Raw genomic sequence first — 27,222 nt, 5'->3', positions numbered from 1 at the left:
AAGGGGAAGGCAAGAGATGACCCAATCGAGTAACGCGTTTATAGGATGTGAGAGAAAGGGAATGGGGGAATCGATGGGGGGGGGGGAGAGCGAAGAAGGCAAAGTGCGAGTTGCGATGGGCAGGCGGTCTGTTACGTGGATCACGTGTACGGTTGGTATGAGTACAATCTGTACGGTCAGATAGGTTAGAGTACTTCTGGTACTGGCAAAGTTTCTATGAGGCAGAAGTACCGCGACGATTACGTTTGTATTGCCTTGTAATTGAGCGGTATTCGCCTCCTTCAGGCCAGACACGATTCTTAGCTCTGATCGCTTATTGGCTGATTTCCCTTCGGCCCCCCCCCGTTTTCCATTTTTTGCCCTTTTCCCCTCTGGTCTGGACTTTTTTTCCTTTGTTGCTGATTTCCCGGACGGCCCTAATTTTGGTTATTGGGCCCTTTTGGACTTGGAATCGACGGTAAGAAATACAAAATATTGAGAATTAAGAATTAAAAGAGATATGTTTCTTTCGTACTTTAGTACTTCATTCCATTTCACATGCCGCGACGGGGCAGAACTTCTCAAGATCCGGTGCTATGTGATTGGCCTTTAAACATGCCATATGAGCATTTCTATCAAGACGCTATGGTCCTATTTCGAGGTTACATCTACAAAGTCGAATAAGTATAAATCTGTGCTCGCATCACACAAGCGCGGGTCGCACCTGCTTTGTGGCACGGAATAATGGCCCTGTATACAACGTACTCGCATAGCTGCATTCAGAGTACATCGTAAATAGCCCCAAAGCGCATCCATCCCTGTCACCACTCTCTTATCTCTCTTATAGCCATTCTCATCCCCTTTCTGATTGCAACCACAAGAACCGACCTCACATTCATCAGGGCACCAGAGTACGGAGAGTACTAGGCCACGGTCTCGACACAATAATCCCAGGCATTTCAGATCCCCTTGCACACACATGCATACCTTACATAGAAACTCGTAGAGCCCCTAGGGATACTATGTTGGGGTCTCACGGACGTAGATTTGCCAAGGTACACGACAATCGGGGTGGCTTGGTCAGTAGGCCTTATAACAAAAGTCAGTAATCCAGTCAGGGTTGGTTTCTGCCTCTTCTATTCTTACTCTTGTTATTACTCCCACATCGACGGAATACAGATCTACAATATCTGCAATTTCTTCTCATCAGTTGATCTGGTTTGATATTGCTCTAAGCATCAAGTCTTAACATAACCCCCACCTCGAACCTGCCCAGGTGGCTACCACGCGGCCTTACCGAATGGCAGGTTTCTTGGTCATATCGTCAGCCTCGAGAGTGAAGGTCGACCGCTGTCGACTGTTGGTCATCCCATTGAATCCGTATAACTAGCAACAATAAGCAACCAGAGCCGATCAACGGGCCGATCCGAGAAGCCCTAGACCCGATGCAGCGGAGTCTAGCTCGGTCGCTTCAAGGTTACTTCCTGCATACCAAAAAAATACCTTGGACAACATTGGAATGACGAAAACTGATCATATTCTTCACATAATGAACAAAGGTCCAACGCTAATCACCAACGGAGACCCCAAACCGGGTCTGCTGTCAAGTCTATTTTTACAAAAAGGATGCAAGGCATAGGGCACAAAAAGTGGCTTCTCCCAAAAGCGCACTTGAGGCCGGAAGACATGGAGGAAATAGGAAATAAGGAAAGATAAAAGCAAGACCAAGCCGATTAAGTGTGGTAAGCCTCGGCCAAGGCCCGCATGGGCCTAGGGATAGGAAGACCGTAAAGGAAAGCCACATAACATTTCAAAAATTGGAATACACCGTCGGGATATAGAGGGAACACAAAGTCACCAGGTTCCTGCACCGTACTGGACTCCGCCAATGCAACGCCGGATAAATGAAACAGAAACTGGAGGACGCGGAGGGCAAGTCACGATCACGAGTCTCATCCGGAAAGAAAATGGCTGTTGGGTTGGTCGATTTTGCAATCATATTGGGCTGGTGTCGTGAAGTCGGGAAGAACAAAAAAAGGAAGATGTGTAGTATTTGAGAAAATAAGAAAAAGAGCAGAATCATGTGCAACGAAGTGAAGAAGTACGACCAACAGTCCCAAGGACCAGCCTCAAGTAGTAACGGTGCATTTTTATTGCTGGTAAGTGCCGCGAAGATGATGGTCACTCACACCGCCGCCACCACCGCCCTTGGGACCGAGCCAGACAATCTCAATCACGCTGTGGCCCTCATCTTCTTCGCGAACATAGAATTGGTGCACGTTCTCACCGACAACGAATGCATCACGAAGCAACCACCGATCCTTAGCAACGCCATCTTCCTCTGCGGGACGCAGGGGACCCAGGCGGTCTTCATAACCGCGGGGGTCTTCTGGCCAGGTCTTTTCGGTAGCATCGAAGTTGATAGCATCATCCGCCACATTCTCGCCGTACGTATACTTCACCAGCGAGTAGCCGTTGGTCATAACCCAGAAGTGACGGAGAGTCTCACCAGTAGCGCTCACAGACTCCTCCTGGTCAAATACCCAGCGACGGAGAACAGATTTGCGGCCTGCAGCAGCAGAAACGGTGGTCATCTTGACCACGTCCTTGCTGTACCAACTGTTCCAGTGGTGCATTGATTCGATCTTGCGGCCTGACTCGTAAACACCGTCCACGGGGTCTGCCATGTCCATCTGGTAGAGCGAAGGCCACAGAGTCAGGGGGGTGTCACCGAACCGTTGGATACACTGGCCAAGCTTCTGGTCACCGGGCTGCTCGCCCCAGGACTGGCACTCCTCGTAGTGCTTCATCAGGACATCCAAAAGAGGCTTCGAGACAAACACACCAGCACCACCGAATGCAATGTGGCCGAAAGTATCCACCTGCCAGCTGGCCTCAGACAAAGATCCAATGTAGTGCTTCTTGCTTTCATCAAAGAGCTTCAATTCCTCGGCGATAGTGGGGAGCGACAGGAAGAAGGTATCGTCGTCACTGAACCCAACCCAGGCGGTGTGCGGGCGGTGCTTGCGAATGTGCTCGGTGAACGCCTCGACCATACCGAAGTAACGGGCAGTGAAGTCGAGAGGAGAGGCCTTGAGGGTCAAGTCCAGACCGCGGTTGCGGAAGTAGGTCTCTTGCTTCTCCAGGTCGTCGTCAGACTCAGGGACCAGAACAATCAGACCGGCCTTGGTATTTCCGTATGAGTAAAGCAAAGAGGGTAGCAGGCGGTCCAAACGGTCGACTGTAGTGGCCAGACCGAAAAGAAGCTTGGAGGTTTCCTCGACATCGTCATCGGCGGCTACATCGACTTCGATGATCTCAGGGCAGACAAAGTTCTCCGGCTTGTTCTCGGGAGACACGACCATACCGCGCTCCATGACAACCATAGGCGGGAGTACAGGCTTCTCGATTTCCTCCAAAGTGTGGAACTCGGTGCGAGGGTTCACATGACGAGGACGGAAATAGGCGCGAGTGTAGTTTTTGCGTGGGAGCCATTCGGGGAAGGGAAGGGGGGCAGCCAATTTCGGGTCAGCCTCACAGGTGTTGCTGGCAGGCTGCTGCGAATCAGATTGTGCCGACGTTTGTACTTGAGGTTGCTTGTTTCCACTGAAGGAGGCACGGTCAATTGGGTGCTTGAACCGAAGGAAAGCTGAGCGGTCGTAGCGTTCCATGCAAAAGAAAAATATTCCGATGGTCACCAGAGCCACCAACGGGAATACCGTCTTCATCCGAAATAGAGGCATTTTGGCTCTTCCAGTATTAAATGACGACTTTTCAAACATGTAAATAGAAGCAGGCAAGGCAAAAGCGAAATCGGGGCAGATGAACCCTGTAATTAAAAGTTATGGGTTCGGGCGTGCGAGATGTCGTATCCCGGAAATATCGTGCAGAAAAAGCTGGTAGCAAAACGCAGTTTCCACTTGAGGGAAGGGTCAAAGAAACGAGTGTCCCCAGAGCGGATTAAAGAGTGGCAGGCAAATAAAGTGCCGAGATATTTCAACGAGAGGCTGGCAGCGTCGGGACCTGCGACACGGTCCAAAGGGGGGAGGGGCGTTTGTAAAGGGAAGTAGGAGGACTGGAAGAGAATAGAAAAGCAAGACTAACGCGGCTGGACGATGTGCCCAGTCCGAGTGAAAAGTCGATGAGAGGATGTAGGATTGAGTCGTGAAGTTGTTGTAGGAGGAAAGAAAAAGGGAGGCCGCCGAAGCAATTAACGGGGACAGGTTGGCCGTGTATGGGTATTACCGTAATATATTATTTAGATCTTTTCTTTTTTCACTTCTTTTTTCAATCCGTTTTCTACATCGATGTACATGTCTACATATCTGACGTTCGCGCCGTCTGCCATTTTTCGTTTAATATGCTGTCTTCAGTGATATTTGATTATATTGGAGCTGGATATTGATATCTTGGTATTCATCGCCCGGTTGCGGTTGTGCCCGGTTGGGATGCAGGAACGGAGCCCTGCGATAACATCATAAATGATATGTGGCTTATACTTTGTTTCCTTTGCTTCGTTTTGCCGGTTGAACCTAAGTGTCGATCACGACGGAAAAAAGAATGCTGTTGGCTGGGAGGGATCATCTCCCTCCCAGCAGCTTCAGTGGAATACGCCGCCATGAAACCGGTGATCAGCACTGGGTTTTTTTTACATATTTTTCCCCTGTCTCGAGCACAACAATAATATTTTTGTCTAACCTGGGCACAGATGTAGTCCTTCAAGTCGGAAATGGGCATATTGACCTTGGCATTCCAGAACAAGCATGTTTCAAGTATCTTCAACTTTGAGCAGGCTGTTTGCGGCGAGGATGCAAGCTCGCGCGAAGGTGCCGATCAGCTGTTTGTGGCATCATACATAAATTTGTACGATAGACCAGAAACTCATCTCTACTAATAACTCCGATTGCTCTCTCCCTAGCGTCTCTATATGTATCTGTATGTTGCACGGAATAGTGAGTACTTGTATGTATCTGCATATAGATACTACTATGTATAGATACACTATGGATCCGAATTCGTCGGCACATTGCACCTCACTGACTGCGCCTGACCCTCAATCATCCAGCAATGGACAATATAAGCGACTACCTAGGTACGACATCCGTTCCCATCCTGAGACCCCATCATGATGATGTGAACATAATAAATAACCACATTGAACTAGAAATCACGTCACTGTTATCAAGTTAGCGCTTGGACCATTGAAGTAAAGTCCGGAGTCTTGGAAAGTGTGCTAACTACGAACTACATTGACCCCAGTATCAAATAACGGAAAGGACAGGTATACACAATTGTCATCCATATTAGAGGCAAAAAAGAGCCAGGGAAATGATCCAGAGACGATCGCCCTAGCACCCCCCAGCCGCGTCAACCAGTCAAAATTAGCCGGAGGGGCAAATGAGGCCAACGCCCCCCACAGACACGCGTCCTTCCTGACGACGTTACGACTTGTGTACCATAATGATGGGCGCTGGTACGGAGTATATTGTATGTGATATCTGGGTGGAGTTTCAGCCCGTACCTAACCTATTATTCCCCCTGTTATGTACTCGTGTCACCCAGGGATGCTCCGCAATTCGCACGGTATATTTTCCAATGAAAAAAAAGGAGAGACCCTGAAGCTTATCGGGTAACGTATTTCCAGTGGCGATAGTATCTCTTGGTCCATGGATTTCCTCACAGGTGGGCCGAGATCGACAACCATTTAAATGGCCCTGGTAGTTTCTATTTTGATATATTGTACGAGCGGCTCCTCAAATTCCTCAATCACCATCACGGCTGATGACGGGCCTGGTTTGGTAGTCTCAGCATGGATCAGCAACTCGGTCGACATGATCGAATCTTTGATGGCCTTGCAAGGGGGGTGACCGATCGCTCTGCGATAAGTATTCGTCTACAGCCCAGCGGTCTTGACACCCCGGGGCGGATCTCCTTCCTGACTGTTATTTATGCACTTCCTATGTCGGAAGATGCTGGGCCTTTTGTTGGCTCCTGCTTTTCGTGGATGATGGCAACGTGGGCCTTCCAGAGTTTCGAGTTCGCTCTAGATTATGACGGGACTGCGACGAGCTTATCTCCACGGGCGTTGCGCGTTACTCTTCCTAGAGTTTAATCGCCAAGACTCCATCTATAGTTAATTTATTGATTTATCCAAGTTAGCGGTTGCTTTGATTCTTACTCTATTGAATCACTTTAAGTACCAGCTGTGGAATGCCGATTGGTCATGTCTGGACACCAACCCGGGAAGAAGACATAGGTTTCTCTGGAATCCTCATAATAGTCAGAGGTTAAGTCCCCCTTTGTAGAGAGCCAGTGCAAGGGTTCTCCCTGGGCGCTCAGGCCTCTCTCCTTGGGTCTGCATATTGGTCTTAATAATCTGTACTCCGTAACTATGGTGCTCGACTTTGTACCGAGTCCTTTACTTATGTACGCGATGCTGATAGTGGGATTTCTGTAGACTCTGAACTATTTGGTCTAAGATGATACTGCGAGTGTTATATGTAAGAAAACTCTCTGCATTTTTGGATGTTCTTTCTATGTGTCTTTCTATATGTCTTTTTGTATGCCTTTCTGGGATAATCAGTTGCCAAACGGAGAATCCACTAAAAGAACAGTTTGAAAAGTACATTCTGAAGCCGCTTTTTGATATACGATACTATATGCCTAGAAGGGGTTATTCGTTTAATCGCTACACTATAATAAGTTAGAAAATAACAGAGATATCCAAATTCCTCTCTGTCACCATTGGCATAATAGGACGGGTACTTTGACTTCTGGATTTTCCGGTGAACCACTTACGATCGAAAGCAGTCTCTGGGACCTGGCTATACGTTGGGATATCAGATCCCGTAGGCACTGGGGCTGGAGATTGAGTCAAAGTTGCCATGGTTTATACAAGATATTGGAAGAAGATATATAAATAGAATATATCACAGCAAGTTGGAGTAAAAGGGTCTTGTTATAGAGACAATAGTGTGCATTGGATTGCACTATATCAGACAGATAGGTGTTTTATTAAGATCGCGATATCCTTGGTTTTGAAACAGCCGCTAATACCTACACGGTCATGTTTGTGGATTTTAAGCTTGAATGGTCGTCTTGGCATTGTGGTCACAGCGGCAAAAGGGGGAGATTTCGCGCTCAAGTGTCTTTCTGTCAACGGTATTTTCTGCATAGAGTAACTACCCCATACTCTATGTTGTAAAACGGCCAGTGCATTTCTTTTTCCGTGAGTTTGGCGATGTTTAGTTTGGCAATACGCCGCGTAACCTTCACTTTATATGCATATAAAGTCGAAGGGCCTCGGACTGCTCGACTTTCATCCTCCGTCGCCTCACCATCCACCCCATTCGCCTAGACATTTGAGATCCTAGATTGAGTCTAAAAGCATACATATTTCCGAGTACAATGCTCCTCATATGCTCCTACCGAAACCTAGTACATTTGGCAAGCGCCTGGGAATTTGGCCACCAGAATATCTTCTATATTATAATATCAGAATCTTGACATTCAATAAGTTGCTTCTGAGGCTATAATATACCACACTCAAGGTTTTCTGGAAGATTGATCCTGGCCCATACTTCAAGACTGCTCTCGGTCTTCCGAGGATTCGCCATCTGATTCTTCAGATAACTTGCAAGATAAAGCAGCCATGCTTCCTTCCCCGTCCAATTCCCGCGCTGGATCCATAGCGCTTTGATATGCTCCAGAGTTTGCAAGACTGTAGCCCCCCTCCCTCCAAGTCATAGGGCCAGTACTGGCACCTTTATCCCGTGACCACCGAAACTAAGAGCCTAGTCAGCGGGAGTCCGGCCATAATGACCCTAATAAGACGCTCAAACACTGCGTAATTCTTGTCCCTAACTGCTAGATAGAGTGGCATCTGACTATTCGGGTTCGCTCCATGATCCAGTAAAAAGGTGAATACGAGCTGAAGCCTACCAGCTTCTCGACGCGGCATGGGCTCTTGTGCATTGCCCATGGGGATCCTCAAGCGAATATGAAATGGATCATTTTCCAGTTGTTTGTTTAAACTACATGTGTTTCTGCATTCCCTCCCGTGCTTGGTATGAGTTCCAAACGTGTTGTTCGGTGCAGGTTGTATGCGGCGTTGTGATATACAGTTCCTTGGATCTGATATATTATCGGACCTTGTATACATCGACCTCCCGATGATTTTTGTACCCCGCTGTATTCATAGGACATCATGTGAAAGAAAAAATTCGGTCACAAACAAGGACATAGCTCAGCGTAGATTTAAATGCTGTACAAGAACCTGGGGTTTCGATCGCCCATTTCCCGGATAGCCTGCTCCGAGAGCGATGATATTTTGTCGTCCTCCAATCCCTGGGCCCTGCGTTTGTTGATAACCCGATAGGAAACCCACATGACACCATATACAACCCCCGCAAATCCCACCATGGCCAGAGTGACAGCGTTCCCACGGACGAAGCGCGGGCCTTCCGAATTAGGATACAAGAAAGGGGACATAACTCCGCTGATGTTGCCAAAGGTAAGCTGCAAGCCAGTTGCGTAGGTGCGTTTTGCGTATCGGGGCAGATTGGTAGGCAACCAGGCGAGAGGTAAGCCGACAGCAACGTAAAGTCCCAGGGCGACCATCAAGGCACCAAAGTAATGAACACCCGAGGACGAGTCCGAAATCAAGATTCCATAGCCAACGACTGAGATAGCGCAGAAGAGACATATGAAAAATGCACGGTGTTGGGTGCGATCGCTCAACCAGGCAACGCACAGATAGGCAAGGGCACCCAGTGCATAGCAAGGGATTGTCAATGCCTGGACCTCGGCCGTGGTCCAATTTCCCATGCCTTTGATAATAGTAGGAAGGAAGGTACTATATCCATAGAGCATGGTATCAATACCAAACTGGCCAATGGAGAACGCCCAGATCTTCCAGTCTAAGACACCCTCTTTTACATCCGCCCAGTGAAACTTCTGTGCAGACTCTGTTTGGCCGATATAACGACTCCGGCGAAGGGTAACAAGCGCTCGATCCTCTTTGTTTAGATAATAAGCTGTGTCCGGGTCATCTGCCAAGGCGAACCAAGTCACCACACCAAGTAAAACTGTCGGAATCCCCTCGATGATCATGATCCAACGCCAGCCGCGAAGTCCACAGATGCCGTCCATAAACCCAATACCATAAGCCAGTAACCCGCCAAAGGCTCCCGCAATAGCTGCACTGCTAAAGAGGTAGCTTGTTCGCAAGGCAATCTCACGTTTGCTATAGAAGAGAGTGAGGTAGGTGATAAAGCCTGGGAAAAGACCTGCTTCTACGACTCCGAGTAGGATTCGACAGGCAACCAAGTCACCATAATCCTGAGTGATTCCTGTGAGGGTTGCAATGATACCCCACAAAACTGAGATTGTGGCAATATACCGAGACGGCCGTAGTTTCTTGAGTACGAGATTTGAAGGGACCTCAAAGAACTGAACGTGAGGGTTAGCGTCCATGCGGTGACTGAATTGCGTGATATACATACACAGTAGGTCACAAAAAGGATAGACACCGAGACTTGGTACTGGTTGCCAACAAGCCCCAAGTCCTCTTCCAGGCCATACAATCGTGCATTTCCAATGTTGACTGCATATTCAAGTCAGCCAATGTTCTTGATTCCGAGTTGGCACAAGCCAGTTGCAATCACAAAGGGATGAGTCAGGCATCCCACCCCCACGTACCTCGGTCTAGGAAACTGAAGAGGTACAGCAACACCACGATAGGAAGGATATGCAGGTCAATCTTCCTGATCAGAGTTTTCTCGATCTGTTCTTCATCAAGAGTTGGCCCTAAGCTGATTTCATCGGCTGAGCCGAGGTCAGGCTCAGCATGGCCCATGGTGCGAAAGATCAGGTAGAAACAATGATAGTGGAATGGACTCGGCCCCTGGGCCTAGGTGTTTCCCCCGAGGTCACTTCAATTATGTTCCAAGGTTAAGAAAATGTCAGGCCGAAAGCGAGAAAGAATCAAAGTTGCCAAGCGCCAAGAGGTCGGATAACCCTTGCAGCCGATTGATAAGAGAAACCTACGGAGTATGTAACTGTGTTATATTTTTTCTTATTTTTTCTGATTTTGTTTGCAAGTCGCATCATAATTTAAAATGTAGATATTAAACCAATTATCAATGTACCTGCGTAGTCCTGGGTAGGTAGTCCTGAGTATATAACTTCCTAGTTCGTTGACTACCTCGGGATTCGGATATGATGACGCAATATATAAGGCGCCTGAGGCCTAACATGGATGCATGAGAGCGTGATATTGCCAATACGAGTCAAGTCCGATATGGCAAGCCCTATTAGATCTATTAATAGGACTTAGAGCAACCATAGGACATGTATCTAGCTGTAGTAAATTGTTGTGGTGGTCACGTGCCGATCACATGCTGATGTCTGGTTTGTCAGGCTTCACCTAGCTATATAGCTAGATCTCGATCGTTGTAGAGAATCTAACCTTCTACATATATCTCACCGCTCAAAGAGATCTTATGCGAGTGGCTGAGAAGCACCCGGACCTTCCCCCTGGGTCTCTTGTCCTCGAAGATCTTCTAGAAGTCGTTGGGCCTGTCGAACTCACCACGGACAAAATCAGGACTGTGCCGCATGATCTCTTTGAGGAGGGCGTTTTACAGCCCGTTGAAGGTATGATTGTTCATTCTAACTGAAGGCCAAATTTGACGACCTGAAACTCCAAGCGGAACAGAAAATTCCCTCGAAGGCTCTGGGTGATTTAAACCTGGAGGAGGTCGAGAGTATCTTTGAGATCCAGCCGCTTTCATCGGAGAATGAGGAGCTGGGAGATGAGTGGGACTTACGACCCATTCTCCGAGAGGAGTTCCAAATCCCAGCTGCCTTTGACGAATTCTACGGTTTCCTCAGTAAGTACCCTGTCCTTATGATTTCCAAGTTTCACTCACTCATCTATGAAAACAGTGAAATCCTTTGAATACCTGGACGTTGCCTAAGGAAAGTCCACCCGAAACGAGGCATATATACGCTCCCGCTTGGATATGATCCTTAACTTTGTGCTCGGCTTTATAAAGAAGGAGGGAAGCTTACTCGCCAGGAAGGAGCTATCGTAGGGATACGAGACTCACTTTTCCTATACAATAGATATAGCGGGAGTCGCAACATTTCTTTGCTACCTTGCTATCTTACTATCTTACTATCTTACTATCTTACTATCTTACTATCTTACTATCTTGCTACTATGCTTGGCTTATGGAACTAATAACATACCTACCAAAAGTGAAACCAAAATCATGATACTGTAGCTCTCATAATATAATGCAAAAATTCCTCGTCTGGCAGCATGGGGTGCCGAGGCTTTGAAGTACTTTTGTGGCTGCTCCTTATAACGAGGAGAAGACACTAAGTTTTGTATGATCATATTTTGAGTATATCGCCTATATACAATTAAAGACGTTTTGGTTGACATGCCCTATTTTGAATATTCTAATAGGGTTGGGTGATCGGGTCGGCCGGGAATTACGTTAACAACTCGGAGTACCTACCTGTTAGTGTGCCTCTTCTTAGAAGTATCAAAGTCTACATGTACCCTAGACAGCAAAATATGAAGGTCAGCAGATCAGGATCGACCGGCCTAGCCTGCTTACCTAATGGCAAATCCCGCTGTCTTTTTTGCCTATTTGTGGCTATTATATGCTGCAGAAAGAGGAACTATCACTTTCTGATTCCTTCTGCACCATATTCAATTTGGATTGATATCTGCCATGAACGGGACTTTTTCCCCCTGCGATTCTGTTCCCCCCGCAATGCACTGCTGACGGACACACAATCTCTTATGACTTCACTTCTCACTATGAGAAATCCTTCACGTCCACGCGTTTTACAGAACTTCACAATCAACTTCTGAATCTTGCTATTTGAAGGTTTGTTTTTCTTTCTCCACCATAGGGAGATCTAGAATAACGGCATCCTGGGTCTCGAACAATCAAAATCCATCAAAATCAAAAAGTACCGCTTCAAGTGGACCAATGGCGGACTTAGTCATTCCTTCCTTTGGGAGGCTAGTTGCATCCAAAACTCTTGATGGCCATACTGGCTTCGTTTGGGATGTGGCTCTTTCCGGCAATGGTCAAATCCTCGCCTCAATTTCCAATGACATGATGATCCGTCTATGGAACGCCAACACGGGTCTCCAGCGCGGCGCCGCAAGAAACAACGGCCATTCCACGTGGGTGCGCTCTGTGAGATTTTCCCCCGCAGGTCGATTCTTAGCCACTGCTTCCGATGATATGACCATTCGTATCAGCGACGTGAACACCGGGTTTACCTACCGCATGCTGCAGGGTCACACTGGCAAAGTTCGAGCGGTGGAATTTTCCCCCGATGGAAAAACTCTCGCTTCAGCCTCAGATGATTTCACTGTGCGACTGTGGAATGCAAGCTCAGGTTCGCTGGTCAAAACCCTCAATGGGCACTCGGGCTGGGTGCGCGCTGTGGCCTTTTCGCCTGACGGCAAGACTGTCGCTTCAACCTCGGACGATAATACAATTCGTCTCTGGGACACAACCACCGGCAAAGAAATCCATCGATTAAATGGCCATGAATCCTCAATCAGGGCCGTCTGCTTCTCTCCTGATGGGAAGCTGCTAGCGTCGGGTTCGCAGGACAAGGACCTGCGCATCTGGGATACGAATTCTGGCGCCATGCTCAACGTCCTCCGGGGACACTCTGGACCTCTGCGCGTGATCGCATTTTCTAGCGATGGGAACCTGGTGGCATCAGCGGCCGACGACCTGACAATCCGCGTATGGGCTGTACCATTAGGGTTTGCCTGCGTCCGAATATTAACGGGCTATTCCGGATGGGTTCGAGCTATTACTTTGTCGCGCGATGAAAACGTAGTAGCTTACACGTCTGATGACATGACTATCAAGATTTGGATTTCGGCGTGATTTTCTGTCGTGGAGGGAAGATCCTTCTCGTTGATGCGCGCTTTGTGTTTATTTCTTTTTATCTGAGATACCCACCAATGTTCTTGATTCTTCAGCTCGCATGCAATTTCTTGCGAATAGCAATCAACTTATTCTTAAGTGATGAAAAGCCGGAACCAAAACCCGTCTCCTTTACCTCGTTTGAACAGTTGGGTCGAAGTCGCTAGAGGCAACCAAGGTCTTCCACTCTGCTCAAGAACACTACATCAGGTTTTCAAGTCCACAAGTCTACTTATGCAAAATGGCAGATACGCAAAGTTGTTGGGTGTTCCGCAGATCCCTACCTGTTCCCAGTGTCTGCATTGATATGACTCACTCGGAATATTTTCCAGGAGTCAATGGGACAGCATGTGTTGCTACTATCCCAATCGCGAATGCTTTTTGGCCTAGTAATCTGCTGATTTCCATCGAAATTTCTGGCTCAATTCGATGGAATGTGCCCTTCAACACTTGTATCTTGCAGTACATATCTTTACTTGGACTGAAACCATGGGCCCATCAATTTCAAATGACAATCCTCACCAAGTCTACGATGAAATCAATAAACGCGCAATCACGGAAAATGCCTTCCAGGAGAAGGCTGAGATACAAGAAACTCACCAGTCCTTGACCATTGATTTTGAGGAGGACGACCCCGGAAACCCACTGAACTGGCCCAGATCAAAGAAATGGATTATGACAATTGTTGTGTCTCTTTCAGTGTTTCTAATGCCACTGTCTTCGTCAATTGTCGCACCCGAGTTGAGCACCATCAAAGGCGAACTGCACATGAGCAGCTCACTAGAAGCAGTCCTGGTCCTCTCGAGCTTCGTCCTGACCTACTGTCTCGGCCCTTTGATACTAGGCCCATTGAGCGAGATATTTGGAAGAGCCACAGTCTTGCACTCGGGAAATTCATTCTACCTAATCTTCAACCTGGTGTGTGGGTTCGCTCGGAATAAAGGCGAACTACTCGCTTCTCGTCTGCTCAGTGGCGTTGGAGGCGCGGGTGGACTTGTTGTGAGTATGCCCCCTCTTCTGCGACTAGATTTTGTTCTAATGCGCCAAATATAGGTGGGCGCGGGTATCATCAGTGACTGCTTTTCCAAAGAAGAGCGCGGCTGGGTCATTGCCATCTACAATCTCGGGCCTGTCTTTGGACCTTCTCTGGGAGCTGTCATTGGTGGATTTACTACTCAATACACGACATGGCGCTGGACGTTCTGGGCGACATCTATCTTCGACGGGGCTTTGATCGTGGTTGGTTTGCTTGTTATGGAGGAGACATATCCACCTGTCATCCTCGCGAGGAGAAAGGCGAAGATGCTGAAAACGGCCGTGACAAACACTCCTCTATTGAAGACACCTTATGAGAAACCAGACCAGAGTCTCGGCCAGTTATACCGCAACTCTCTTCTCCGACCCCTGCAGCTCCTCAGAGTCCAGCCCATCGTCCAGATCCTAGCCATCTTCTACGCCTATCTATACGGTCTAATGTACCTGGTACTCTCGACCTTCACAACTCTCTGGGAAGAGAAATACCACCAGCCCGTCGGTCCAGCTAGTCTGAACTACCTCGCGCTGGGAATCGGATATTTTCTTGGTTCACAGATATGCGGATTTCTCGCGGACCCAATCTACAGAGCCCTGAAGAAGAAGCATGGCGGAAATGGCAAACCAGAATTCAGAGCAGTTCTCATGTTCCCCGCCTCGATTCTCGCCCCGGTCGGCCTGCTGTGGTACGGATGGGGAGCGCAGGCGGTCACGCATTGGATTGTGCCTGATCTTGGAATCGGGCTGTTTGCCTGCGCTGCGATGATTCTGTTCCAATGTACCAGTGCATATCTGTATGAAGCTTTTACTTTGTATGCGGCTAGTGCGACGGGTGCTGTTTACATTCTTCGTGGATTGACGGGGTTTGGATTTCCTCTTTTCGGACCGAGGATGTATCAGTCGTTGGGTTATGGGTGGGGTTCTACTATGCTTGCTCTTGTTGCTATTATTATGGGATGTCCGGTGCCTGTTGTTCTCTGGAGGTATGGTGAGCGACTTAGAGCTCGGAGTAGTTATGCTATTGGGTAAAGTATAGATGACTCAAAAGCTATAATTCACTTGACTTTCCACGCATTATGGAAGGAGGATGACTTCATAAAACGGGCGCAACGCATGAAGCTAACATGAAGCTATGTAACCTCGGTTCAATTCTCCTCCGCATTACCAGGGGCATTGCTTTCCCCCCAGCTTTGGACTTGGATTCTCTAACCTTCCAACTATCGATTGCAACGATTTGCAATGTCTGATAACTACGGCAGCTACCAAACGGAAATCTACGGCAAGGGTGCCTTAATGAGCATCCTGCCCGGCGTAACAACCGACCCCAACAAGCTAGAGGAGCAAGCTCGACAATTTCTGGGCGTTCGCGCATTCAATTATGTCGCTGGCGGCGCAGGCGAGAAAGCGACGATGGACAGCAACCGGCTGGCATTCCGGCAGTGGAAGCTGTAGGTTTGTAGATGTTTATTACAGTATTAGAACACTAACGGATGAGATCGATAGAATCCCACGGATGATGCGAAATGTGAGTTGCGGCAATCTACAATAAACTACTACTACATTCTCGCTAACGGATGACATACCCAGACACCGGAGCAAGACGTCTCGGTCGAGCTCTTCGGTAAGAAATACGATAATCCCATTATTGTAGCACCGGTCGGCGTACAAGGTATTTTCCACGAAGACAAGGAGACAGGCCTTGCAGAAGTATGCGAGGAAGTCGGAGTGCCATATACGATGAGCACGGCGAGCACGAGCTCGATTGAAGATGTTGCGACCGCCAACAAGGACGGGAAGCGATGGTATCAGCTGTACTGGCCGAAGGATAATAATATTACGCTGTCGCTGCTAAAGCGGGCGAAGGAGAACGGGTTCTCGGTTCTTGTGGTTACCTTGGATACCTGGTCGCTGGCGTGGCGACCGGCGGATTTGGATAACGCCTATGTGCCCTTTATCAAGGGGGTGGGGAACCAGGTTGGGTTCAGCGATCCTGTTTTCCGCGCAAAGTTCGAGAAAGAAACTGGATCGAAGGTTGAAGAGGATATCATTGGTGCTTCGCGCGCGTGGATCGGTGATATTTTCGCTGGGAGTCCGCATTCGTGGGAGGATTTGGCTTTCTTGCGGAAGAATTGGGATGGACCGATTGTGTTGAAGGGAATTCAGCACGTGGAGGATGCGAAACTAGCGCTGAAATATGAGTGTGATAGCATTGTAGTATCGAATCATGGTGGTAAGTCCCTTGATTAGCTTTTTTCATGTCCTTCCTTTGAATTTTTGTCCAGGCCGTCAAGTGGATGGTGCTATCGGGTCTCTGGACGTTCTTCCAGAGATAGTCGATGCAGTCGGGGACAAGATGACGGTACTTTTCGACTCTGGGATTCGGACAGGTTCGGATGTGATTAAGGCACTGTGCTTAGGAGCCAAAGCAGTTCTCGTTGGTCGACCGGTGATTTACGGACTGAGCATTCAGGGCCGAGACGGGGCTAGACAGGTGCTCAAGGGTCTTTTGGCTGATTTGTGGCAGAACATGGGCCTATCGGGTATTCGGAGGGTGGAAGATTGCGACCGGAGTAAGGTGCAATACGGAGGAGTGAAAGCGATGATGTAGAGGGAATCAGACCTGGAACGTGTCTAGAAATCTTGGACGTCGATCACATGTGAAGGGCCCATCCTCGAATCTCGATTGTTGGGGTACCAACTGGCTTACGCCTACACGGACAGCCTTGAAAGGCCACTGTAAATGTAAAATTTCCATGGCTTGAATATTCTCATTCTTGATATGTTTACAAAATCCAATGACCGGGGAAAACCTGATATCGAGACGAACCTCGACTATGCGCACGCTCACATTCCAGCCTCAGGATCAACTCTGCTCCCGCGACCAGTCGCGTCGTTGATATCTTTGATTACACAATCAACCTCGCTATCGTTGCGATTAGGCACATTCTTTGGCGGGGTAGCCCTGGATGGCGCGCGAGCTACGACTTTGACCAGCTTAGAACTAAGCCGGGCTTTGGTCGAGGGGATCTTGACGAGGGCAGGAAGAGATGTCGCCATTCGTAGTGGCGATGAACACGGTAGGACAGAAGCCGAGTCTCTCCTCGAGCGAAGTGTATGTTCCTAAATCTTCCAAGGCTGTCGACTTAGTCTTGACTAACACCCTCCTAGTTGGCGACGCTCCACACGACCGTGACCTCGGCATCTTTCTTCGCGGCAGCGACATTTCATTTCTCGTCCACCACCTTGTCTTCGGTTGCAAATCTCTCACAGGCACTTCTGTCTACTCTGGATGCCATTCTTGGGTCCACCGAGTCTTCGAGGGCCATTGCGGCTATTATCACGCTGATTCGGCGTGAGTTTAGATCCGTCGAGCCCGGCCCAAGTACTACCGAGAATATTGGTGTCGGAGACCTCCTCATTGGCTCCCTAGGCTTCGCACTATTGCAGCGTTGGGGCAGGAAGAATACAGAAAGACATCTGCGGCAGAATGACGGGGATGAAATTGTTTGGGATGTTGTCATCCTAGACAACGGCGCACGAGCAGACGTGATCGGATCCCATCAGCTGCAATTCCCCGAGCGCAATAATGAAGAGCTGGTAGAGCCTGACAGTGCTTCCTTTGTGATGCCTGGAAATGGCGAGAAAGCATTTGATGTAATTCGACGGTCGAGCGTGTCTGATTCGGTTGGACATCGTCTCTCTATTCCGTTGGGTGGCCAGCAGCAAGTGTCCGACGAGGATATCCGCGCTTATATTATGAGCCAACTTCCTCAGGGCTGTCACGCATCTATCAAGTCGGAAACTCTGACGGCGCGAACTATCACAGTCGATATCTACGATGATAATATGGCAGAGATCGCCGCCCCGCCTGGAACGAAACTGATAGAGGAGAGATTCCACCATGATCATGATTATGAGGATACCAATACGTCCGATTGTCAGCGACGGTGTCCCAAGCATACAGTGGTGTTTAGGACAGCCTTCAACAAATCCCAGAGCACTCAACTGCGATCCCACGACGGCTCTGGAAATTTTGCCCTACCTGAGTCTGATCATCATAAACGAGCATTGCCGGGAAGCTCATTGACCAATAGTCCAATGAAGTCTCATCATGGTCCGTCACGTTCCCATCTGGATACCACGCAGAGCATTGCCCCCAAGCCGCGTGGGACAACTCCCGCCTTGCCGAATGAACATCCCAAGTCTGCACTTACCAAAGGCTCATTCGCGAAATTTGCACAAAAGGTTAAGCCAGCTGTTCTTGAAAAAAATGAGGCCAAACGGCCACAGGGAAAGAAGCCATCTATAGACTCATCTGCGCCCTCGGGGATTCCAAGTCTTCGTCTACCTCCCAAGCCTGCAAAAGGAACAGCGTCTGTGAAGGAAGCGACGGCGCGAGAGGTCTCTAGCAGACCTGATCTCAAGAAGAGACAAACTGAACCTCTGAACTATCGACCGACAACCCCTGTCCCGAACCGGGGTTTACGAAGGTCGCCCTTCCCAAACTCCCCCCAAAGACAATCGTCAGAGTCGCCAACGAAACACGCCCTATCTCACGAAATGCACGCCTCTGGAGGCTCACGAGGGGGCCATTTTACGGTGCGAGAGAACAGCCACGAGTCGCTCCTCACTCAAACCGACACATTTCTTTCACGCCGTAGTGCCGGTATGCGTTCTGGATCGCCTGCCGCGGTCCAGACTCACGTTCGCAGCAGCAGCTCTATGTCCATAACAAGATCAGAAGCAGACGGGACTTTATCTGCGAATGATAACCGCCCCGGATCGTCAGCTATGCACCGCAGATCCCAATCATACACCCCCAGCCTGTACTCCCTAGCGACTGCAGGGTCTGAGACGTCACTGCTGCTTGCGCACCGGCCTCGCAAAAGTGCATATGAAGACATGAAAACCATACAGGCACTCAATCGCGATGGCTTTGTTCCAGGTATATTTCCAGAGAGACACTTCGTGCAAAACATTCGCCGGTTCTCCCGGTTCTCCTCTGCCTCATATGGCTCGAATGCGCTCACGGTCATGGGTGTTCCTAGTGGCTCGAAGAATATACCTAGTACCAAGTCAGACAGCCACGAGCATAGTGCATTCTCAGAGAATGCAGGCCTTCCACCCTCTACGATCCTCCTATCTTCATTCGTCGATCCAGCCGGTGGCTCGAATGCAGCTGGTGAGACAGAGACAGGCTTTCCATTGGTCCACTATCTTTCTATCGACCATGACTCCAAAGCCGTGGTTCTGACTTTACGAGGAACATGGGGCTTCGAGGACATCCTCACAGACATGACCTGCGATTACGATGACCTCGAATGGCAGGGCAAAAGCTGGAAGGTGCATAAAGGCATGCACAGCTCAGCCAAGCGGCTCCTAGAGGGTGGCGGTGGCCGAGTCATGATCACCCTCCGTGCGGCACTAGAAGAATTCCAAGATTACGGTATAGTTCTATGCGGGCACTCGCTCGGTGGAGGAGTTGCAGCCCTTCTCGCAACGATGATTTCAGAACCCAACCCCTCCACAACAGGCACATCCTTCGTAACAGCCTCATACCAACCCGCTGCCCGTCCCCGCCTCTTGACCGCCGATAGCAATCCCAGCATCCCGAACCCCAGCCTACCAACCTACACCATCCCAGCAAACCGGCCAATCCATGTCTATGCCTATGGTCCCCCAGCCGTGATGTCCCCCTTCCTCCGGCTTGCCACGCGAGGCCTAATAACAACAATCGTCAATGGCTCCGACATAGTCCCCAGCCTGTCGCTAGGCATCCTGCACGACATGCACACAGCGTCACTATCCTTCAAAGACGATGCCACAGGCGCCAAAGCGCACATCCGCCAACGGGTCAGCGATTCCCTCCGCCAAAGCATCATACACAAATTCTACGTCAACCAGCCTCCGCTGGTCGTCAACGCGGGCGATGGCGTGGGTGAAGACGCCTGGGCTTGGAAAACGCTAAAACTACTCCGGGATGAGATGCGTGCGCCGAAACTCATGCCGCCCGGTGAGGTTTTTGTCGTTGAGACGATGCGAGTTCTGCAGCGGGATGCGTTTACGGCGCCGGAGCTCGGCGTCGATGGGTATCCGCGTCTTGGGAGGCCTGCGACTCGCGTGCAGATTCGGTTTATTCGAGATGTTGATACTTGGTTTGGTGAGTTGCGCTTTGCTGGTGGCATGTTGAGTGATCATAATCCTGCTCGGTATGAGACTAGTCTTGCTGCGTTGGTGAGGGGAGTTTTGGATGAGTAGAGCTTGAGGATTCTAGTATCCATGGGTTTTTATGTTCTATTCTCATTTGGGTTGATGGAAAGTTGGATGTTGGTCAGATATATTCTGCTCTTTCTTTGGTTATTTGGGATTATAAGGTTATGCTGGTAATGATTTGATGATATATAGGGCATAGATAGACAAGAATGACCATTTATAAGTTTACAATTACCTTGGAATTGTGAGGCTCAGCCATCCTTCCTGATTTGAGTAGTAGCCGTCTTACTATCCCACCATTGTCATACCTAGAAAGGTATGGGGGCGGTAAGACGCAGTTGATGGACCATCGATTTGTGGTTAACAAAGAACAATTCTATGCTATGAAAGCAGCTACAGGAGAGAATATAAGAGAGAAAATAGGGAAAGAGAAGTAGTCTTGATCATAGAATATACATTGAGAATCGTAAGTTTATATAGTGTAGAACCGACCCATCTAAACCAAATGGGAATCCGATAAATAGAATCAAAACCAAGATCCAGGGTATCACGGCATCACTCGCAACGCCAAACAAAAGAAATCCCCACCTAACAAAAGAAAAAACACCCTCCAAAAAAAGTAAACATGACAAAGAATCAGAAGAATACAGAGAGCAAATCCACAACCACTTATACAACAAGCGCAGTAGGGGCAGGAGCAGGGCCCGGGCGACCAGAGTGGCAGCCACGCTCGTGGCGCTTCATATTGCTGCGGACAGAGAAAGCCTTACCGCAGCCGGCGTGTGTGCAGCGGAAGGGCTTCTCGCCAGTGTGAGAGTGGGAGTGAATGCGCAGGGAAGAAGGGCGCGAGAAAGCCTTGTGGCAGGTACGGCAGATATACCGGTCGTGGTTCTGCTGGTACGGGGCTGAGGTGGAGGGCGGGAAGTAGTGGTGGTGTTGCCAAGCCGGGGTGATGGGGGAGATGAGAGCCGAAGACGAGTGCGAGTGCGAGTGCGAGTGCTGCGTCTGGACAGTGGGCATCTGGGGGGCTGATACTGGCGTCGAGGGCTGGAAAGAGGATGTGGTTGGCGGGCGGGGGTAGTACATTGGCTGTTGAGGAGCGTCGATTGGAGATGTGTACGATGAGACGCTTGGCGCTGGCGAGGCGTAAGGTGCTGTGTTGCGCGGGATGTGGATTGAGCCGTTGCTAGAGATAGAGGAACGGTGTAGGTGATGGTGGTACGCTTCCTTGTGAGAGAGCGACTCTATAGGAGATGCGCGACGGTGAGCTTGACCAGAGCCGGGGCGCAGAGGTGGTGTTGGGGGCAGCTCATATGACTGGACCCGGACGTGACGGTCACCGAGAGATGGTGAGAGACGCTGGCGCTCTGGAAGGTATATGGTTAGCGGCTGTACTTTAAAATTGTAGTATGGTTGAAAGTACTCACTAGCTGCGTGCTGAGCACCATCAGCACCCTCAAAGAGAGATGAGATTGAAGGCAATGAGACCTTAGGCTCTTCGGCCGGTGGCGACATTGGCGGCGAGCGCTTATAGTAGCTAGACTCGAGAGGAGTATAGATCGGCTTGACGGCCGTGCTGTGGGAGAGGAGGTTGGCGAGATCCATGATGAAGAAGACTTGTTTGAGAAGTTTGATCCGGCTGCGTTTCAAGGTCGGCTTTATTCAGTGAGTGGGGGATCCCACGAGGTTTATACCAGAAAGCAGGCGGACGGCTTAAGATGATCGCCAGCGGACGATGCCGACTCAGGCAAAATTCCGATTTACGTTACGGCATTTTTTAATTCTTTTTAATTCTGGGATTTTCATAATTGTATTTCCCTTTATTAATTCTTTTTCGATGTGGTCTGCTCCAAAGCTTAATTTAATTGATTTTATTTCTTCATTATGGAGTAAGTTTAATAAAAGGCATTTAAAATTCATTTAAGCGAGATAAACAATTAAAAATAATTCTTTTCGGAGATTAACGTGGGGGGAATGACGATCCACCCACGCGAAGGCAGAACCCCTAACCTTCCAGCCTTGTGGGATGTGCAGCGCCCTAAACCCAAATTGGGAGGCCGTAAAGACCCCGTTGGAGGATTGCACCTCGGCTTCGGTTAGTGCAGATCCTGCTCGACCTGTCACACATCCCAAGCCACCCCATAAACGGCTGATCGATCAGGGATCTGTTGATCTGCGAGAGCGATGAACGGTTGTATACAGAGTAGACATTGATAATAGCCATTCTCAGTGTTTTGATCTTTGAACTGGGATAATAAATCATAAGATAGGTGCCAAACCCGGGGAGGACACGGTTCAGGAGATCATTTTCTCGCGTGGCTATGGAGAAAAACGGCGCAAGCGAAAAGGGAAGGTCACAGAGGGATAGCACTAGTCCATTTTGGGCCACATCTCCGGAACCTTGGAATCATAGTTACGCCTTCGCTGCTTATACGCTGGTCAGGCTACTCCATACATGATATCCATGGATTGACTATGCCCGGCGTACCGGTACGGAGTACTGTGGATTTAATTTAATATATTAATTACCATCTCAGCTGTGTGATCACCAAGGGCGGCTCTAAGCGCTGGGGGGCGAGAAAGAGGAATGCCTGAAACAGTTGCACAATCCATGGCCCTGGGCTCGCTTACACAAACCTTACAGGCACAGTGAGCGGAGTACATACATTGAAGTATGTATGTATATGAGAAAACTTGTTTCCTTCCCACTCTGGTGCATGATACATAGTTATAGTTACAATAACCCAGTTGGTAATTCACTCTCTAGTCTTAGTCTAATAATGGATATATGGTTGGAGAATCGAGAATGGAAAGATCACATCGGCAATCGAAGAGCTCAGACGGGAATACTCGTGATAAGGCCTAGAGTCGACCATGCTCCTGAAGATCATTCCTCGAAGCCATGGAACTGAACCATGGCTACCAGCGAAAACGAGTTATTGACACGATCGGCGTTCTGGAACATTACTCCTATTACCATGTTACCTGTGATCATTTCTAGCCGTGCACGGTTTCTGCATAGGAGCGATTGAGGATTGGCCGTTAGGGGGTGGATTCGTCCCGGCCTCGTGGAAGCGACCTCCACTATTTAGCCTTTTACAAGAGAAAGATCGCCGGTGACCGAGGTACATAAATATCCATTACAATACAGACTGTACAAAATAAAGTAGGGAATATAGATTATACATACGTGTGTCCATTCTTATTCATCCTTTCCTTCTACATTCCGTATCTCACTTGGCAATCCACTTAGGCAATAGCATACTTATATATGTATCTATTTATTGATTATGTACTATTCTAGAATGGCTCGAGCGTTAGGATCGTCCCGGGCCTACGGATGATCAACCCCCTTGTCGGCACTTGGTACGGATCGCCTATTCTCAAATGAGCCTGGCGCCGGTCTTTGTATTCCGCGGGCATTGATTGGGCCACCCTTGGTTCGGCTCAGGGTAAATGGATATTTGACCTTTCATATTCAGCTGTCAAAAAGTCATGTAAATCATAGTTGGGAGCAGTGCCATATATAAGTATAGGGAATACACTTCTAGAGCTCCTCCTTCTGAGAAACTTGACGCGCCGACGGCTTTTTTTGCTTTTGGTGCTTTTTCTTTTTGGTCATGAAACCGGGAAAAGTGTGATCCGCTCAAGTCCCATGGGAGCGATTTTACGCTTTGCGCTTACGTTTGGTTTTGTCAATTGGGTTATTTTTCCCCCTCTTCTAATGCCTCTACTCCGTGGGGAGTGCTATATTCTACTATATTTATCACGACTCCGTGCACATTCTATTTTTCCAACAATCGATAGTCTGGTCAATCTCACCGAGGGATATCATGTTGAGGGTGATCGAGCTATCCTCTTTAGGTCATAGACCCGGGTAGGTAGCGGATTCAGCCGTGATCGCTGATCGTTTCTTGATCCCGGGGCACTGGGCCCATGCCACGCGACTGTCTCACCCCTTTCTTTCGGGACACACAGGCTTGTCCGGGTCGAGTTAATGGTCGCAAATCAGTGGGGCTGAACATGTCCACGCGAGGAACTGGGATCTTTGCAGATGTGATATATTGTATACATGCTCTTCACGAGTTATACGTTCAATTCGTCCACTACAAGGTACTGGTTGCCTTGCGAAAGGGTTGACACATGGCACTTGCATATCCATGCGCCTTTATGTCTGCTGTATCACATATCACATCGTGTTGTGTTTCATCAAGGGAAATCCAAAACTATAATTAAAATTAAATCCCTCCAAGCGTCAACCTTGACGGAGTTCTCAAAGTTTAAGAAAGTGGTTTCAATCTTCTTTCGAACGTATGCCCCTTGGATGCCGAGGTCACTAGAAATTCTAAACCGCCAAGCCTGTTACACGCCGATCTGGGATTGGTAGATCCGATCTCACGCTTGTACTACTTGGGAAGGTGCCTCTATTGGACGGTGGACGCGCCTTGGCAATGCAAGTGCCACGCATACAATACCTTTTTTTCCTTTTTCCTTTTTTTCTTTTCTCCATTTCTCCATTTCACGTGGCAACAAGCCCTAATCTGGCATTCAGTCCGATGCACCTGTCTGCGTCCGATCACTAGGATATCCGCATGGGATCTTCCCGCGACGAAGACTGCAGTAGTGCACGGAGTACATATTATATGCTATTTATGCAGGTATTGGATTATTGAATCATAATCCGAACGTGTCGAATGACACACTTTTCACCTTTATATTCATTTCCAACTGGATAATATCAATCTGCAATCATTGCATATATACAGCATAGAAATATACTCTGTACTACTCCGTATATTGTAAGTATATCTACAACATAACTACTCCGTAGGTAGAATACAATATACAATCCTGCCAACTAGTATGGAATAACCTCCTTCCTATTCCGAAACGATCGGTGGATCAACGAAGATCCCAACTCTAGGGGGATACATAACCGATGGTCATAGCTCCCGCTGACTCATTTCATGATCGCCCGCCATCTCTAAGCGACGACCGTTTAGGGAGTGTCTCCGATGCGGTCCTCTACGTAATAATATGTCGATATTGTTATGCGGTGACTCGTATTTGGCTCCTCAGTGCTCATGCAACGTACTGTGGTACTGAGCACGGAGTACGGAGTAGATTTAGATTAGATACGTACCTGATCTGATGATGTCTGGGTCAATTCGCCATGAACTGGATTTCCACACTACGGAGTAATATTTTCGATGGATGTATTTGATTAAACGGCGTATATGACTCCTTCGTCCGATACCTCGACGGTGTTTGATCATTTTCCAGCCCCCAAAAAAAGGGAAACAGCGTTTCTACACCGTAGATTGTCATAAGCGTATGACCAGCCGCACCCGAACCCGAACACTGAAAATCAGGGGGAAGAAGTAATAATAGAATGTCAATGCTAAAAAGCAAAAACGAAGACCCTGAGTTACCTATAATCGGATGCCAAACGAGGGATGATCGACAGCGATCACCTATAATATACGGAGTACATATTGACCGTCTCGAAAGAGGCAGATCCAGCGAAAGGGGGGCGTGTCGCTTCCACAGAGTCGGGCCTGTGAAAAACACCGAATAAGAAACCAGGGCTACGGTACAATCCTACCGAAATCGGCTAGTCCCAGCTAGGTGGACGGAGTGTAGCCGGAACGAGTGTTAGGCGAGGGACGGTTAGAACCCGGTATGTCTGAACTGTATGAAACAACGACCTGTTCGTCGTGGCCGATCACAAAAATCTAGCGAGATTACCGGCATCTTACCGGGGTACCATTTCCCGCCTCGGTACAATCCCCGTGTAGGATCGGCCGTGGGGCCATCGGGCTACACTCCTCATGTTGTCTAGGCGAACTGACCATGTCGTAGGTTCCATAATTTTGCCTCCAAAAAAAACTCCCCCGAGAACATGGATGATGGAGGTGATACCCGACCTATCGTCATAGTTGTAGATCCTACGGAGTTGTGCTCCTGTTTATTTCCCCTTTCGCACCCGTTCTCAGCGCATCGGTAGATCGGGACCACTTTGACCCCCCGTGTCTCTGCTACGGTCGTATATAGTATGTATCTGGATATCTGCGATCTGCACTCCGTTCGCTCCACTGGAGCTATGAAACACCTGATCAACTTCCCTGCGCTAGACCCATCAGCCATATCCGAATGAAGCCATACACCCGCGCATAGTCTTCGGAATTGTCTGATAGTTCTTGATAGTCGCTTTCATGAACGACATATCTATTGCTTCGGTACGGAGTATTCACCTATATTGTACTGAGTACGGAGTACTCCGTACAACATACATCGATGGACGGAGTGCATACTCCATGGCCTGCAAAGGAATAAAGTTCATCTTTGATTACTTTGATTAAGGTCCTGCCTATTCCGGAATCCTACTTCCAAGTCTTCCTTTCATTTAGCTTTCTATTTTTCCACTCTGATCCGTCGGGTTTGGTTTCGGGTCTTTGTTCGGAAGGATTCATTGTCGCAACCGTTGAGATCAGATTCCAACGCGGTGACTCAAGATTATGTGATTACTCGGGATCCACTCGCCGAGGATTGCTTACACATTACCAACCACACACCGAGCACACTACGTATGCAAGTATGCAAGCAACTAATTCGGACATACTCCGTAATCCATAACAGCGGGGAGGAGTGGACACGAGTCTGATCATGCCCAGCCTTCCGTATTCCAGGCACACGTTGATAGTGACATATACATACGAGACCAATGCCCATTGCATTGATCGCTTACTGGGATGCAATGTCACTGCAATGCTATGAATAAAGAATCCAGCGCCTAGTCATGTCCATGATCTTATACATTTAGCTTTGCATGGTGCATAGTTGTAACTAGTTAGTTATATAGAGTTTGTTACTAATTCGGTCGCGTAGAAGGCAATCCCCTAATAATCCCCTGTCGGAGAGGCAATTTCAGTGTGAACCTTGTACAAGATAGAACGTACGTTGCACGTTGTAGTGGTGTGCACGCTAATGGTAGATCCTGGACGATCGACCGTGTGATTTTGAC

The 27,222-nt window shown here is 48.6% G+C and overlaps 7 protein-coding genes across 7 annotated transcripts; 4 read left to right on the top strand and 3 right to left on the bottom strand.

Moving 5' to 3' along the window:
• Positions 1 to 2,129: 2,129 nt before the first annotated feature.
• On the bottom strand, positions 2,130 to 3,722 carry gfsA (glycosyltransferase family 31 protein; the record flags this gene model as incomplete). The annotated part of the gene is made up of 1 exon (XM_057189008.1): positions 2,130 to 3,722. The coding sequence occupies one exon, from the start codon at positions 3,720 to 3,722 to the stop codon at positions 2,130 to 2,132; it is 1,593 nt and encodes a 530-aa protein (XP_057040711.1).
• Positions 3,723 to 4,708: 986 nt separating this feature from the next.
• Positions 4,709 to 5,108, top strand: N7518_008080 (uncharacterized protein; the record flags this gene model as incomplete). The annotated part of the gene is made up of 2 exons (XM_057189007.1): positions 4,709 to 4,842; positions 4,976 to 5,108. 2 exons carry the CDS (start codon positions 4,709 to 4,711, stop codon positions 5,106 to 5,108), a joined length of 267 nt encoding a protein of 88 aa, XP_057040710.1.
• A 3,127-nt stretch (positions 5,109 to 8,235) lies between these two features.
• Positions 8,236 to 9,835, bottom strand: N7518_008079 (putative MFS transporter; the record flags this gene model as incomplete). Its single annotated transcript, XM_057189006.1, has 3 exons — positions 8,236 to 9,429; positions 9,483 to 9,583; positions 9,679 to 9,835. The coding sequence occupies 3 exons, from the start codon at positions 9,833 to 9,835 to the stop codon at positions 8,236 to 8,238; spliced, it is 1,452 nt and encodes a 483-aa protein (XP_057040709.1).
• Positions 9,836 to 10,481: 646 nt separating this feature from the next.
• On the top strand, positions 10,482 to 10,958 carry N7518_008078 (uncharacterized protein; the record flags this gene model as incomplete). Its single annotated transcript, XM_057189005.1, has 3 exons — positions 10,482 to 10,635; positions 10,689 to 10,871; positions 10,927 to 10,958. 3 exons carry the CDS (start codon positions 10,482 to 10,484, stop codon positions 10,956 to 10,958), a joined length of 369 nt encoding a protein of 122 aa, XP_057040708.1.
• Positions 10,959 to 11,990: 1,032 nt separating this feature from the next.
• Positions 11,991 to 12,914, top strand: N7518_008077 (WD40 repeat domain-containing protein; the record flags this gene model as incomplete). The annotated part of the gene is made up of 1 exon (XM_057189004.1): positions 11,991 to 12,914. One exon carries the CDS (start codon positions 11,991 to 11,993, stop codon positions 12,912 to 12,914), a length of 924 nt encoding a protein of 307 aa, XP_057040707.1.
• Positions 12,915 to 13,442: 528 nt separating this feature from the next.
• Positions 13,443 to 20,243, top strand: N7518_008076 (FMN-dependent dehydrogenase; the record flags this gene model as incomplete). The annotated part of the gene is made up of 8 exons (XM_057189003.1): positions 13,443 to 13,952; positions 14,007 to 14,968; positions 15,245 to 15,433; positions 15,489 to 15,510; positions 15,573 to 16,215; positions 16,268 to 16,555; positions 16,925 to 17,097; positions 17,154 to 20,243. The coding sequence occupies 8 exons, from the start codon at positions 13,443 to 13,445 to the stop codon at positions 20,241 to 20,243; spliced, it is 5,877 nt and encodes a 1,958-aa protein (XP_057040706.1).
• Positions 20,244 to 20,867: 624 nt separating this feature from the next.
• Positions 20,868 to 21,803, bottom strand: N7518_008075 (C2H2-type zinc finger protein; the record flags this gene model as incomplete). The annotated part of the gene is made up of 1 exon (XM_057189002.1): positions 20,868 to 21,803. The coding sequence occupies one exon, from the start codon at positions 21,801 to 21,803 to the stop codon at positions 20,868 to 20,870; it is 936 nt and encodes a 311-aa protein (XP_057040705.1).
• Positions 21,804 to 27,222: the final 5,419 nt, after the last annotated feature.

Source organism: Penicillium psychrosexuale, assembly GCF_028828465.1.
Source record: "Penicillium psychrosexuale strain IBT 29551 chromosome Unknown utg000004l, whole genome shotgun sequence".
Lineage (NCBI taxonomy): Eukaryota > Fungi > Ascomycota > Eurotiomycetes > Eurotiales > Aspergillaceae > Penicillium > Penicillium psychrosexuale.
The sequence above is the reverse complement of the archived record's forward strand: the minus strand, read 5'-3'. Positions and strand labels throughout refer to the sequence as shown.